At 41.7% G+C, this 15,826-nt stretch overlaps 1 protein-coding gene and 1 long non-coding RNA gene across 11 annotated transcripts in view; both read left to right on the top strand.

Annotated features, from left to right (window-relative positions):
- LOC120453627 (maternal protein pumilio) overlaps positions 1–15,826 on the top strand; it is a 181,427-nt gene that overhangs the window by 149,034 nt on the left and 16,567 nt on the right. For 5 of the 9 annotated variants that reach the window (XM_039638411.2, XM_039638410.2, XM_039638413.2 and 2 more), the window contains one exon: positions 523–564. The exons of the other annotated variants lie outside the window; for them this stretch is intronic. In XM_039638411.2, coding sequence (XP_039494345.1) covers positions 523–564 — 42 coding nt within the window. The remainder of the gene's footprint in view (positions 1–522; positions 565–15,826) is intronic. 9 annotated transcript variants of the gene reach the window in all.
- LOC120453631 lies at positions 5,785–7,519 on the top strand. 2 transcript variants are annotated; one of them, XR_005616550.1, is made up of 3 exons: positions 5,797–5,901; positions 6,945–6,992; positions 7,074–7,519. It is a non-coding gene; the product is annotated as an uncharacterized LOC120453631 (long non-coding RNA). The 2 variants fall into 2 exon arrangements; XR_005616549.1 differs by lacking the exon at positions 6,945–6,992 and having other exon boundaries at positions 5,785–5,901; positions 7,082–7,519.

Here is a 15,826-nt window from a genome sequence, read left to right as displayed (position 1 = left end):
ATAGTTTTATGTTCTCCATGCTGCCTCGTTTCTCGGAAAAGCCGTTTTCCACGCTTTGTGTGCGTGTGCATGTTACGACTAAATACAATTTGAACGCCTGTACTTTCCCTCCAGCAGAAACATGGTGACTTTGTTGCTGGGTTATTATATGCTTTGGCTAATGTTTATGTATGTTATCCCAGGAGGCGAAAACCCAGAGTAACTCTCTAGCAGCCAATTGCAGCTGGGGCAGAAATGTGTCAAAAACGGGGCAGAAAGGGGGGTTTTATGTAAGACTTTCCCTTGCCCGTGGGTGAAATATAATTCACTTTGCTTCAGAATTAAAATGGTCAATGTAGCTGCTACTCATGAGCTTTCAAAAACTTTTCCATCCGTTCAAAGCAAATTTATAGTTTCTATAATGTCGTATAGGACTAAGGTGTTTTACATCAACCCTACCTAATTCATTCCAGTTAGAAATAAGATTGTCCTTAAAATAATGATAACATTATTTAATAATTTGTTCCCCTTTTCTCTTTTTAGGTAAGTGACGACGTGCTTTCGCTCGCTTTTAACCACAATCAAGTAAGAGTTTTTCGTTTATTATCATTTATTTTACCGGTGATGGGGTGGTTCTCCAATTGCAATGCATCAAAACTCACACCTCAATCGCAGTGGCAGTGACAGTGGCAGTGGTGGTGGGCCTGTTTGTCTAAGTCCGTTTGGCTTCATAAATCAATCAGATCGGAGCGAGCCACGAGTGTCCAGGAATATCGACTGGTTTGGATTGGGTATAAGGGTATATGGGTATATGGGCTTATACAACGGCAGGCACACGGCGATTGACGGCACGAGATTTGCAGCATTTCCGGCGCATGACGCAAAGCAGTTAATTTGTCAAATGTCTGCACTTTATCACCCATATCTGTCCCGCTGTCTCCGGCGCCAACCCAATCCCCAATCCCCAATCCCGAATCCACAATCCACCACTGGTGGCCAGGAGGGGCCTCCGTGAAAACGCATTACGCACTCAGACATTTTCGGGCGGACGCCTGGCACACACACACAACACACACTCTCCTCGTCGTATCTCTGTGAAATGTTGAGCCAAAGTGCAATCAGTGCAGTGGCGCATTTCCCACCGGAGCTCCGGACAGACGATGAAAATATCGAGACCCCTTCTCATCCCGAACCCTAACCCAAAACCCAGCCCTAACCCAAAGCTAAACCCAAACCCAAACCCATAAACCCACTACCAGACCGTCTGTGCAATGTGGCAATCCTCTGCATTGTCGGTTGGGAAAATTCCGGGGGGAAGATTGTTAGAAAAACTCAGTGCTCTCTCTTTGTCTCTCTCTCTCTCTCTCGCTCACTCTCACACTCTCGCGCTGGCAAAGCAATTTAAAGTTGCATCCATAACATCACAAACAGCAAAGACAACAACATTTTCGGCCAGGACATTGGCCTGGGGAAATTTCACTGGCTAATGTTATCCCCACTCTCGCTCTCCCAAAAGCCAGCTCCCAAATGTCCTTTCGCAGTCAACAGGCCGTCAGAGTAGGACTTGGACTGGTGCACTTAAAGAAAAACATACCCTACTGAACCATGTGCAAAAATTAATACAACTTTTTAACCTGCTATGGTACTTTCTCCCTAAAATGAGCAATAGAAGTACTTCTTCAATATATAAAGAAAAGATTTAAAAACTTATACAAATTAGAATGCATACTTTCTGCCAGTGTGGAATGAACCACAGTCCGAGATGCGTTGACCGAATTCGTAATTAGAAAAGTGCTTGCTTGATAACTCACTTTTCGCTTTCTGTATTGACCGCTGGGGGAATGAGCACGAGGTGTCCCCAAAGGACTTTTACCCCATCCTCCTGCGTCATCCTTGCATCCTGTGTGGCCATTTAATAGCTCTGGAAATCAGTCATTAGGCAAGTGCAAGGCAGGGGTGAAGAAAACGCAACAGCCTGCAATGAAATTAACACAAAAATTCTATTAGCCTGGCTTCACTAATTGGCCTGCTGTTGCTGATTGCTCACAACTTCACATCCTCACATCTTTCTGTTTATCTAAATAAACTCCAGGCCAGTTGCATTTCCACTTTGGCTGCGTACCAAAACGCAAGCCAAATGTAAATAAAAAATGTCATCAAAATGTCATTACGTGGGTGCCCGACACAACATATGCCCCGATTTATATACTTTTTTTCTCAGTTTTTTTTTGGTATTGTTTATGGCACCGACTTTCAAATTTAAGCACAAATTTCCATTCCTCATTGTTGGCACAGCCATAGTAAAGGGGCATCTGCCACCCCGACTTGCAGCCACCGAGTTATTATGCAAATGAAAGGCCAGCAAAACCTAACCCATATAGTGTCTAAAAAATTAGCATTTTATGCAACAGCCTGCACATAATTTGGCAGCAGAAAATAGGGGAAAATTTAAGCCCTTTGTTTTAATGATTTTTATGGTTAGTAATTGGAGAGCATTAGATACAATTAAAAAATGTCCTCATAAATACTCATTATGTTTAAGTATTAGGTCTACTGAACTTTCACTAATTCGAAAGTCAAAAATGAATGCCCAAACAAAGGTTTTAAAGGGACAGCCGGATCCAAGCCCCCGGATCGCGTCCTCTAGGTCCTTTGTAGCATGTTGTATGCATTTTTGGTCAGTGTGGTCGGCATTCTGTCAACGGGGAACAACACCGGGCGGCAGTAGCAGTAGGAGCGACAGTGATAGCCATGCAAAACATGGTCGGGCGTATGGAGGTATGGCGGGATGGATGAACCATTGGGGGATAGTGGGGGGATATTAGGGAGGGGCCGAACAACAACAGCATCAACATCAGCGTCAGCAACAACAGCAATTGTGGCATCCTCTAATGACAACCACACGTCATCAGCGATGTTCCCTTTTGCCGGCTCTTGGCCCAAACAACGTCATCGCTGTCATTGATGTGAACGCCCCCATCCGACACGCCCACACGTAGAGATCCTGTGCATGCACACGTATATAAATCTCATTGTGTACAGTTGCAGTCAAAATAATAATAACACTGCCAAACCGAGAAGATATTTGAGCAACTCCAATCAATTTCCTGGTACCACACTACGTATACGTGACAAATGCGGAAAAGTAAACGCGGCAATAGGTATTGCCTGATTTTTCGGCAATTATTGTATTCAATAGCTTGATAGTACAATCTTTGTTCTAATATCCTGAACTTAATTGTCTCTGCAGGACATGTATTAAAAATGCAAATTTCTTTGGCGATGGCTGACGCAGAAGCCTCATCACCATCAGCATCATCAGCAGAAGGATCAGAAGGAGCCAAGGACTACGAGACGTAGTTGTTGACTCATTTGCATTATCGCATCTAATCATTGTCGTCATCAACAACAATGTTGCTCGTTAGTCTCGGCCAGCCGAATTCGGGGGTATTGGGGGTGTGTGATATAGAAAAGTTGCAATTGCAACATTTAACTTTAAATTACCATTTAGTTTTGTTTTCATTTTTAGTTTTTCGATCTGGCGAGCAATAACAAAAAGAATAAACTATTTGGGAATGTAAATTGTTGCACTGGCAAACGATGCGAATTGCAATTAAAATGCATTTGCAATTTGCTGCAATTGCAGCATTTGGCAGTTTCGAATTTAGAGTGCAATTCCCGATGCAGTTTCAGTTGCAGTTGCACTTGCAATTTGTGTAATTTGTCACTGCATTTAATTTGCTACTCTATTGCATTGCATCAGAGGGCAATAGTGAGGGGCTGCCATAGAAGGCTGGACGCTTCTATTTTCGATGTCCCACAGCCATTAATTGTAGCATACTTTTTTGGCTTGGAGGTTAGAAAAACGTGGCCCTAGGCATATATTGTTTTAATGCTATATGTATATGGGGGTAGATTTCCAATTCTAAATTTAAAAATAAAAATTTCAGTTTACAGAGCTACTAACTGGAAACTGAATGCCAAACTATTAAAAAGAAGCTATTTATTTGTGTTTAACTCGTGCGCACATTTAATAATCATTGAAATGAGATGTAATTATTTCGCCCCATTTAATTTCTGTATTTGCATTTTCTCGGAAGGGACTTAGATTGTCTGTTCCCTGCCAAGATACTCACTATGCAATGAAAACTCCAACTGCATTTGACAGATACACACGGGCAGATGTGAGTTTTTCCATTACATCAATGTGTGTCCTACGTTTTTCTTATTGCCCCTCCTAATTTGCATGCAGAAGCAATGGGGAAATATTTATGCACAATTAAATCAAGTAAAAGGAGGGAATAAATTCAGCATACTCGTACGCTCTGCCCATTTGGCTAGGCAATGGAAAAAATGCAAATGACATTAAACATGACTGCGTTTGTGTGTGTGTGTGTGGATAATGGGTAACGCAGTAGTTGACCCACATTCGCCATCTCGTTCTGCCACTTTATCCCTCTCGCTTTTCCGCAGTCTGTGTGCCAGTTTTTAATTTTTCTTGACTTTTTCGCTGCTCTTGATTTGCGGCTCGATTTCACGTGCCTCTCCCTTTATTTCAACGCTTTCTTTTACTTTATTTCGGGACTTAATGTGCATTAAGCATGTGTTTGCCATTGTGTGTACGTGTGTGTGATTGTGTGTGTGTGTGTATGGTGTGTTCGCTAATTAAGTGGCATTATGTGCTTCTTTGCTGCCGTTTTCATTTCCGGTCTTTTATTCTGGTCGCAGGTTTTCCGCTTCAAACAACTTATTCAACCGAGTTTTTGCTTCCTAAATTATTTGCACTTTTTTTGTTAGACTCAGAGAATTAATTGGATGTCACTTCGCTGGTGAGCTTGCTTACAGCATTTTTCAAATTAGGTAAATCATCAGAGTAAATAAATATTTATAGAAGAAACTAATTGATGGCTAAAATAACATTTAGATAAAATGCAATGAAGTCATGCTGAAAGACAACTTGGACCCAATTTCAGCTAAATCATGATTTATTTCACATTTTGGCATTGTTTGCCATTTATTTGGCATTTATAAAGTATAATTTATAGCCCACCCACACATATTGATTACTACTCTGGCAATGACATTTGCCGTCCCTTTGGCAACTTCCTCGGAACTCTAGCAATTTTCCAACATTTTCAAACATCCAGCTAGCCCGCAGAGCAGCTGAAAAGTTTACAAAGTTCATTAACAATAAAGCACATTTTTGCCGCATTGAACAGCGACTAATGCAATCAATTTCAGTGCAACTAATTAAATATTTAATATGCATTTTGCCAAACACGCGGAAAAAAGTGCTCGCTAATGTAAATGTAATTTGATTGTATTCACAAACACGACCGCAACTACAATCTGTAGTAATTTAAATGCGGCAAATCGAGGGGCGTTATATTGGTTTTAGGGCTTGTGTTAATAAACCCGATAAAAAGGATCTTTCCCGATTTTTTTCGTATTTATTTCGATTGTCATTTTAAATGTTGTGAAAATATGTCAGCGATAAGCGAGACAATTTACATTTAGTGCCAGCAAATGAGTGCCGTTTTTTAAACTACACAAGACATCAGCTTTAAATCTTTCATACTACAATTTATAAAGTACTTAACTATTTATCATCAACTTTGAAGCCAAATTATGAAGACTTATTCCAATTATATTATTTCGTATTTTTCCCAATTATATTTCTTTTTCAGTTTTAACGCACAATTTTCTCGGCTACGAAGCGTGAAACATTGCAAATTAAAGCACAGCGTACAGAAATAATAAGTTAACTTTTTCTTTTTTCCTAATTTTCCTAGTTTACTTTTTCAGTTTTTGTTCAACACGAACTATCAGCGAACCGAAACGTTGAGAAAATTGTTTGCTCAAGTGATTACTTTTACTTTCACTTGAAAGCAGGAAATTAGTTTTACGCCATTTCTTTCAATGGTGACGTATACGTTAAGGATTTAATTAATAATGCATAAACCAATTCTGCTAAGCAATTGGATGTACTTCTATACATATATGTGTGTAATTCGCTGCATATATTATGACAGACATGGCAATCGAAACCTTCGCCTGGCCAAAGTTTAATGGCCAGCAAAATATATATTTGGCCAGCAACAATTTGTGGAAATGTTGCAGCACTCAACGCCATATCTCTTTGTGCATATGCTGATAATAGTGTTAATTATGCGCCTGTCAATATGCCAAACGATTTTAGCCTGAAATATGCTGGTTTCGACCGTTTCCGTGCTGTTTCTGTTCTGGCTTTCGGTTCGGGGGGGAAAATCAGTGTAAGCCCAACTAAATCTGAGTGAGCCGAGAACCACCGGGCAAACTAATTGAAGTTTGTATTTAGCACAGTGACAAAACATTTGCACAAATCCGAAAACAATTCCGCCTTTTCCCCCGCAAAAGCCATTCAACACGTTATCGCAGCTGTTCTGCCTCCGGGCCAGGTTAGTCTGGTATGGAATGGTCTGGTCTGGACCAGAGTCTGGTCTGGCATGGAATGGCATAGAGCCCAACCCAGACGGGCTTTCAGATTCAGAAATAGCAACACAATTTTCAATTTTAATTAAAGTTCAAACTTTGCCAATTATCTGGGGAGCATAGCAAATGGAGGAGGGGGAAGGGGAGAAGGTCCCGTGATCCCAAATTAAGCGCATCATAATTTGCATACGATTATTATTGTGGGGTTAGAGAGGGCGTTGTACGATGCCATGATTGATAAATCAATTTGTCCCAGCTCAAGTTTTATTTGTAATCAAATGATTTGCGCTGGAATTAGTTGGAAATTTGTGCGCATTAGTTGGTAATCGGGTACTGTAACTGAATGTGGAATTATTGCTATTGTTTTAGACGGTTTTTTGTTATTAAACATATTATTATTTTAATGCATTGATGCTAACATTCAATAGTTTAATCTACTATTTAACCCGTAAATCCCATATTAATGCGATTTTTTTCTTGCTTTCTCTTTTTAGGTAAGTTTCGGCCATCCAAAATCCCCTGAAACTATACAGCAAAGTGTTGTAAGTACCCAGAGTTGCATTGAATACATAGGAATAAAAAAACATTTCTCGTTTCGCTTGATAAATGAAAAATTTAACAAGCTTTGCAGCTTGTGTGTGTCTGTGTGAGTGGAGGACAAATAAAAAATGAAATGGCTAAAGCCGAAAAATGCCGCAGATCCATAAAAAGCCCGTTACAATCTGTTAGGCTGCCTGGGTTGCCCAGGAGTGGCAGGGTTGCCACCACCACAAATCATGCAGCATTCTGCTGGCATTCTGAATCAACATGGAAATGCCATCGTTGGCCAATGCATGGCATTTAATGCGAATGCGAAACTAAAAATAAGTAAATCCAAAGAAATGCTAACTACTTCGCCCCGGCAAAACATGCAACATTCGAAACATTTTTCAAGTTACCAATCAGGAGGAGAAATGACATTCACAGCCCAAATGGATTGTGCTAACTCCATGTTACATTGTGCACATTTCTATATGTATGTACGAGTATATATAGATTTTTTACAAATTAAACAGCAGTCGCCACAGCAGTCGGATTTTAGTTGTTCTCCCCCGTTTCAGTTTCAGTTTCAGTTTCAGTTCCTTGTTTTTTGTTGCACGGGTGCGTGTTGCGGTCTCATAAAAATTTTAGCTAAAAACTCTGAAAGCTCTCCGATTTCTGTTATGGCAGCCATTTTGGATTAGCCACCACGAAGAGGTCCGTTTTTTGTGTGTGCTGGTGTGTTACGGTGTGGGTGTGTGTGGCAATAAAAGGAAATCAAAGTTTATGACATTCACTGGGCATTTGCACTTGTGTGTGTGTGTGGGTGTGTGTGTGTGTGTTGGTATGTGTGGGCCAAAAGTTGTAAGTGGATAAGGCGGCAAAGTCCTTTAGCTTTATCGATGTCTGTCTGAGTATGGGAAACTGTAATCGCTTGGGGGATAAATGTTGTTTAAGATCTTTAAAACTGGTTTGCAGACTGTATCGTTATGGCAAAGGATTCACAATCACTGGCCAATCATACGCTAAATTATTCAAATGCTTATGACAGCTGATGTCTGTTTGTTTAAAAATCAGTTTCCATATTAAGAATATAAACATTCGTAAAGGGCACCTTTGTGCCTATGTCTTTGTTTTCTTCCCCATTAGCCATGCAATCAAATCAAACAAATTGTTGACAAAATTCCAGCGAAGTGAATAAATAAAAACGCGCGAGGTCATTAAATCAAGCTCACGCACACCTAACCCAAACGCACCACCCACAAAATAAAGAAAAAAAAACACCCAATGGGGCAGCAACCACCAAATCAACGCAAATTACAATAACTAAATGCTTTTGCTGGCCCCATAAAAAAGAATCAGGAGAAAATACCCATATTATGCATGTATAAACGGGAGTTGGTCTTGACGCTAAATAAATAAACTGTTAAAATATGCAAGACACTGCGAGAAAAAGCGAGTGGCTGAACTACAAAGCAGCGTAAGTGTGAAGGAAAAATTTCCATAAATAACATTTCAGCGAGGCAACTTTTCGCGTGACAAAAATCAACTAATGTGGTTAATAAAAATAAAACAGAAAACAACAAAAAAAATGAAAACAGAAACCTGCCGAAAGTGGGCGGGGCCAAGAGGATGAGGGGCGTGACAAAAGTTTATTGCAAAGTTAAACTGAACTTAAGGAACAAACGATGGAAAAGCCTGAGCTTGGGGCCAAGAAATTTCCGTCCGCGAGGTGTATGGGGGAGGGGGGTGTGGGAAAATGGCACCCACTACCCCATGGGCGTGTAAATCACTTTCAGCGAAAACTTTTCCCACCAAACGGTGCTCGAAATTTATGCAAATGTTGTTGATGTTGCTACTGTTATTGCTCTTGTTGTTGTTATTCCCTCACCTGCAGCAGCGCCACCTGGCGGTGGCAATTGTCGTTGACATTTTCACCTGCTTTTCCTCGGGTGTGATAAAAAAAATAAAAGGAGAAGCCGAGCCAAAGTTTGCTGCCCAAAAAGAAAACTCAAACGAAAAGAGAAGTTAAAGAAAGTCTTAAATTGCTTTTAAATACATCCTAACACTTGGAAAAGTGTTGTTTTCAAAAAACCAGTGGGGTGCCGGAAAAGGGTGCCAATGAGAATTTCCCTTTGATGGCAACCTTTCTGGGGGCTTTATGAGCAGTAGTTTCATGTTGATTTATGTTTGATACGTATCTGGCATTAATAGTGCGGTGGAGGGTATATGTATTTCGTGGGCAGTTCGACTGGCAGCCTGTCTCGTTAGTAAACCTGCGAAGAAATGACTGCCCTACGATAGAGCGACAGAAAATCAATGAATATTGAAATGCGTTCATTTTTGGTTTTTTTGTTTGGTTTTTATGAGTGGCCCGAAAACAAACAGGGAAACAGAGAAATCAGGGGAGTTGGGGCGCTGAGGTTGCCTGTGATTAGGAAATAAAATGGGGACAGAAATAACCAATAATTCATTAGGTGTCTGTCACTATCGTATATGGGCAAACACCTGCACATTCGAGCAATTTGAGGGGATGGAAAGGTTGGTGGATTCAGTTAGTTATTCACGTAATCGATTTCACATCATGATGCACTGAAGTTGCTGAACGTATGAGAAATTGAAGTTAATTCAACGAAATGTACTTGTTTCGCTCCTAAAACATATATTTCAATGTATATATATAAAGCAAACTTAAAGCCTTCGCAGACCAGCATTAAATTTGTATCTGCAAGCACTTTGTGTCGTAGTCACCCACAGTAGCTTGTGTTTAGTTTTATTTTTTTCTGAAAAAGTACCCACTTGGAGCGGAAACGAAAGGGAAGGAAAGGAAAGGACCTCAGCCATTGTGCCACCACATATGGCAGCTTAATTTCATTTAGCTGTGACCTCCCCTTCCCTGCGCGCCTTTCCTCCATTCCTTCGGGCCATTCTCATGAATTTTTCTCATGGTCTTCGTACGCTTTTCCAAATGCGAAATTCCCCGCCTATAGACGACAACACGCCCACAAAATGGCATTCAAGAGGAGGTGATGGGGCAGGGGGCTGCGGTCGAGGGAAATGCAACTGCCAGCTCACTCATTATGTCCTAGACAGGGCTGGAATCCTAAAGACCGCCAGGGCACACATTAAAATTGTATGATGTGGCAGGGTGCGCAAGGCAGTTGCACCGAAAAAATATAAAGAAGGTTGAAAAATACTCTATAGAAAATAGCAAAACACTAAAGTGGATAGCTAAAAATAATAATACATTTTATACAGCTAGTTTATGAATGTATTAAAGTTACAGAAGAAATAATGCTGTTTTAACGAAATGTATAAGGAACTAGGTTACTGAAATATACTTGAAGAGGACATTACATGCAGCTGGCACTTATTATGTCTTTTAAAATCTGCCATTTTCTGTTGCTCTGTAGTTGCGAATGCGAGCAAAACGTTGCCTACTTTTGTGGCCGTCGTCTAGTTCAAACACACTGGAAAACAAGAGGCGGCCAGAAGGACAAGGGACGAGGCGGTCAAGACAGAAAGTACTACTCCCTCCTTCGTCCTGATCGCCATGTGTGTGTGAGTGTGTTTGCGGTGTGTGTGTGAGTTTGTCTTTTGTTTGCTTTTCGCCGTTGAAAATCAGGCTATCGATTTTTTCCCCCACACACAAGGAGCCAGAATTGAGGAAATGAAGGCGGCATAGGCAGCCAGAGGGGGCGTGGCCGTGTTACTTGCGCTTTTTCCGCATGCTTTCTGTTTACATTTTCACGGGAGGACACACGCCGCTCCTGCCGTCGAGGGAACCATCAGCTTAATGCGGAACTTTAAGCAGTTCTGCGACGGCCACTGGGAAAATGGCCACTGAAATGGAAATTCAATTTGAAAATGCAGCAGACACGGGGGTGGCGGTCGGTCAATCAAAGAGTTTGACAGTTTGTACACCTGGTGTGGGTTATTTAATTTGCAAATAGAAACTAATTTACCGGCAATTAGCAGCAGGCAGCAACACCGAAGGCAAAAGCAAACAAGGACGAGCAGACAAGTACTGTGTATCCCACTCAATCCCCCTCTTATCGGTACTCTAAAGTACGGCCCGCCTTCCAAATACCGATTGTTGGTTTGCTTAGCAATTAATGATTTTCAGTTAATTTGAGAGGCAAGTCGGGCATGAAATTGAATTTAAGACGCCGAGCACGTAGCAATCATAACCAACAAGAATATTGGCCCCAATGCTCTTGGCCAAGGCAGAAAGCAGCGAAAGGAATGGAAAGGCCAGCATGGAGGCATTCCTGTCAATTAATAGCAGTTTTGTGGAGTCCGCAGAGGAAGTATTGCCAGGCGATGAAGTGTGGATCCCGGGGAAGTCACGTATTCGGGAAGTGAGCAAATGAATCGAGAAGAGAATTAGGCCAATCGAAGTGGCTTTCTGTCGGGTCAAGAGCAAATATGTAAGTGTAGTGTAATATGGCAGCAGGAAGACAATTAAAGCTTGCGTATCGAAACGTTTAATTAGGAAATTATTTCGAACCTCGTAAGTTTAGCTATCAAACTGTATGGCGCATTTTGCTGTTTAAACTTTAATGAAATCGGTTTTAAATGTGAGCACCTGCTCCAGCCAAATGAAAACACAAATGCCCCAAAATAATTGAGACTCAATAATTAAACTCTGACATTATATTCAAGCCTATTTTCTGTTTTGCCTGGCATTTCTGGAACGCGCCAATTTATTGGCCATCTCCACATTTTCACCTTTCCATCAGTTTCTCGCCAAACTCTATTTTTCGGTTGAAATGCTGTCAGCGCAATTTTCGCCGCCATCAAAAATTGTCAAACGGGACAATTGGGCTGGAAAAGCCGCGGAAAATTCTCGAATTGCAGGTGACTGTCACTCGCAAATGTGTGGGTGGCTTCTACGAATGCCAAATTTTAATTGAAATTACGTGCATTCATGTCCCCAAGCAATGGTTTAATTCAATAAGCCAGGAAGCTCAAAAAAAAATCGTGCAACTTTTCTAAAAGGGTGCTTCAAATTTGAAATCTCTCGAATAGGGAGGACGTGAAAAAAAAACCTAATTGACTTTCAAATAGTTGAGCAAATAGTTGTGTGCGCCCCCAAAGAATGCAACAAAGCTGGCCAGACAATCAAAGTTGGCTGCTGTAAAACCACCGCATGCCACCCACAACCACCCACAGCCACCCAAAAATGTTTGCCGCACACAAGAAATTTCTTCTCGCTTTTTTTTGTTTTTTGTTTTTTGTTTTTGTTGTCTTGCCAGCTGGTCTTGTTTGTTACGGCAAATAGTTTTAATGGGCGGCGGTTTTCCGGCCAGCAAGTCGAACTTTTCCACTGCTGGCGCAAGACAATGGAGAAGAAAAGCGAAAGAACTCGCTTCAATTTGCAGCAATTTGTTATGAAATTCAAAGGGATCTGCATGGTTTTATTCCCTTGGCAATTTGCAAGGCAATTAAACTTGACGCCGAACGAAGAACGAAGAACGGCGGCGGGCAAAGTTCAAAGTTCCTTCGCACAACGTTGCGTATGCGCAATGCTTGACCGGCGAGAAGTGGAAACTTGCTGAAATAAAAACTGCATAAATAAACACTTTGGCTGGCAGCAGGGAACATTGACTTCTGCCGCCCTTCACATTTCACATTTCCATGTAATTCCGTGATTGCGCATTTATGGCTTCATTTGCCTCAGATATTTTCATGTCCGTCCGATTCGTTTGATGATGAGGGGGGATGAATAATGCAGAGGGAGAGGGGTGAAAATGAAGGGGCTTCCCTTTGTGGTAATTGGCAGCATCCTTTGAGCCCTCACACTACTGCGGCTATCGAGCGTTTGTCCTGCGGCATTTGGCAATAATTTACTTTAAATGTGCTCTTCATGTAAATGAAGACTGCCACACTGTATTCCAATCCATATATCAACATTGTACTTACCGCTGCACAAATTAAGGTCACATTTGCCGAACATTCACTGCCGCTTTCCACATTTCCACATCTCTGCGTCATCATTAAATAAGGCGAATGCAAAGTGAACCCCGAAGTCTTGGGGCAAACGTAAAAAGGAAATGGCGTAATTTCATTAATAAAATAACACTGGCAGGGAGAGGAAATGGAGCGAATTTCGGTGGTTGGCGGGTTCTTTAGTGGTTCGGATTTTACACAATCCAGTTCTGCGGTAGGGGAATGAAATGGCCCCGAAATCCTACTTATGCATAGTGAATGAGGCCAAGAAGACAACTTAACCTTAATCGGGAGTTTTAATGCTTTAAATTGATTTTTTTTTTTGGTTACTTTAGCTGTTGTGTTGATAGCTTGAGATTTAATAATAGCGTTAAAAACTGCAATGGCTTTCTGGATGGCCACAGTTTTGTGAAACTAATTCCCCTTCTATAGTTTCCCAAAGTTCGCCCTGAAGTTTGTCATCGAATGTTGAACTTTTCATTATTGAGTAAAGTAACGTAAGCCAGCTTAACCCATTTTTCATTACTCCTTTCACGCTCCGATGTCCTTGAGTGGCTGGAATTTATGGGTGAAACCAAAGAAAAATAGGGAGCCGGAAAATGGGGGCAAATACGTAATTCCTGCAAGGTTGCAAAGGAAGGAAAATAAAGAAAAGGCGGCAGGAAAGTTTAACAAAACTTATGAAATATGTGGCAAAGTTGAGGCGTAAATAGAAACTACAATGTTGTCGACTCTGCCCCACCTTTCTCCTTTCTCCCTCCCTGCAATTTTCCCACCATTTTCGTTTTCCGCCTTTTCCACTGCCTATGCTTTTGTGGCTCACGTTTCAGCTGGAAATTGCGAGTAACGAGGAAAATTAAAAAGCAATATACAAACAGCAATCACGCACACAGCAGCACAAAAAGAAAGCTGAAACTCAAATTGAAGAAAGTCAAAGTGTGCACTGTTAAAAACTAGAAAAGTACAATGAATGTCCTTAAAGCCGTTGATCAGGTATAGACAATTTCAAGTCATTTACCATTTGTTACATTCGATTTAGTTACTTTCTATGACTCAAGGTCAAAACTGAGATGTAAATAACAACTCAGATACGTTTCTCCCAGTGTAGATGTGGGTGTGTCCCGAGCCTAAAAGTAGGCATCAAAAGCACACGCGTGTGCGGTCGTTAAGTAATTCGCTTTAATGGTCAGCAAGCTGGCCACTCTTTTGGATCCCTCCCCTCTCACACTCTCTCACACTCTCTCTGTGTTTATTAGAGCTTTTCCCCAACGATTTTCCCACCCACTCGTTTCCACTGGTGGGTGATTGCCTAATGAGCCACACAACGCGAACAGAACACGCCGAAAGTGCGCTAATGTTTGTTTGTGGCATTAATTTTGTTTACAAGTCGTTTGTGCAGGAGTACCCACGAGGGTCACCCAAACACCCCAGTTACCCACTCTACCCCACCACCCCTTTCTTTTGCCTCCACTAAAGTGTCCCCCCAACTGGCTATCCTTTCATTAGCGAAGGGCTAAACCGCTCCTCCATTCACCTTTCACCATTCACCATCATTCATATTCAATTTGCGTTCTGTTTTTATTGCGCCTTAGCACAGACTACAAATATTTGAATTGCACTCATTCTGCTCGGCTATGCAGATGGGTGAAATGAAAAGCGGTGGGGTCTTTTGGGTGAATTGGGGGTGTGGGGGTAAGAAAATGGACACTTCCTCGAGGAGCGCACTTAATTGATTGCCTTTCAGCTTGAGCCAGGACACTGCGGAGGGTTGGCTGCGTAATTGATATTTAATTAAAGCGCAGCAACTCAGCTGAAGTAGCTGCCAACTCATGAGTGTCCTGCAAAAAGGACGAACGCGTAGTCCGTAGTCCTTCCACCCAAACGGAGACATTGAGCGTGAGTAATGACAGTCATCGCATCTCGAGTCAGCAGCTGGGGGAAAGTGAGCTAGTAAGAAGTTCAAGCTGAGCACAGGAAATTGGAAAAAAAGGAAATTAAATCAAGTGGCCAAGTAGAGTTTCAATCGCTCAATAGAAACAGAAAAGGACAATCTGCACTTTTTGTTCAAAGCGAAAAGGGAATCCAATTTAATATACTTTCTTTATGGCAGACACGCAGATCTTTTCAAGAGACTGGAAAACCAATATGTTCTCCAATGCCATGATTGAACTATTAATATTTCAAACAAATTTAATAAAACTTTATTTATCCGCACCAAATAACCCAAACTTCCGGGGAAAAATGTGAAAACTAATTCGAAATAATTTGACCAACTGCTGAAGCCAACTTGAGATTATTCACGTCACACGGAACAACAAAAAACTATGTCAACTGGTGGAAAGCGGAAAATGGGGAAAAACCGAAGCAGAAAATAGAAACAGAAACCGAAACAGAAGCAGAAAAACCCACCAATTGCAGCAAATCAAGCCGAACAACTTTGTGTATATGCCACTTGAAACTTTCCGGCTTTTCCGCAGGCAAGGTGAGGTAGGCAGTTAGCCAGGCAGTTTTGGCCAGGTCCTAGAGCGTTTTGTTTGCCTTTCTGCTGTTTTTGCTGTTTTTGCTGTTTCTGCTGTTGCCACTGCTGTTTTCCTGCCGCTTTTTTCCCTTTATTTCGTTGCCTGGCCATAATTATAAATCAACTAGCTGAGTGCGCCCCACCTGCTGCTGCTGTTGCTGCTTACTCCCAACTAGCAACATTAAGAGCTGCCACCACCCACTCAACTCCACTCAGCTCCACCGAACTCCTGCCAACTCCTGGCGACCCACTTGCAACAAGTTGGGTGGCGCTGGTCCGGGTGGGCGGTCATGTTGCCACAGTTAGTTGACTCACTTTCACTCGAAGGGCGTCACAGAACTGAAACAGAACCAGAACCAGAAATACACGGTGATAATTGTGCCAATA

This window comes from Drosophila santomea, chromosome 3R (genome assembly GCF_016746245.2).
Source record: "Drosophila santomea strain STO CAGO 1482 chromosome 3R, Prin_Dsan_1.1, whole genome shotgun sequence".
In the NCBI taxonomy this organism is placed as follows: domain Eukaryota; kingdom Metazoa; phylum Arthropoda; class Insecta; order Diptera; family Drosophilidae; genus Drosophila; species Drosophila santomea.
Note: the sequence above shows the minus strand (reverse complement) of the source record. Positions and strands in the feature narration are given on the sequence as shown.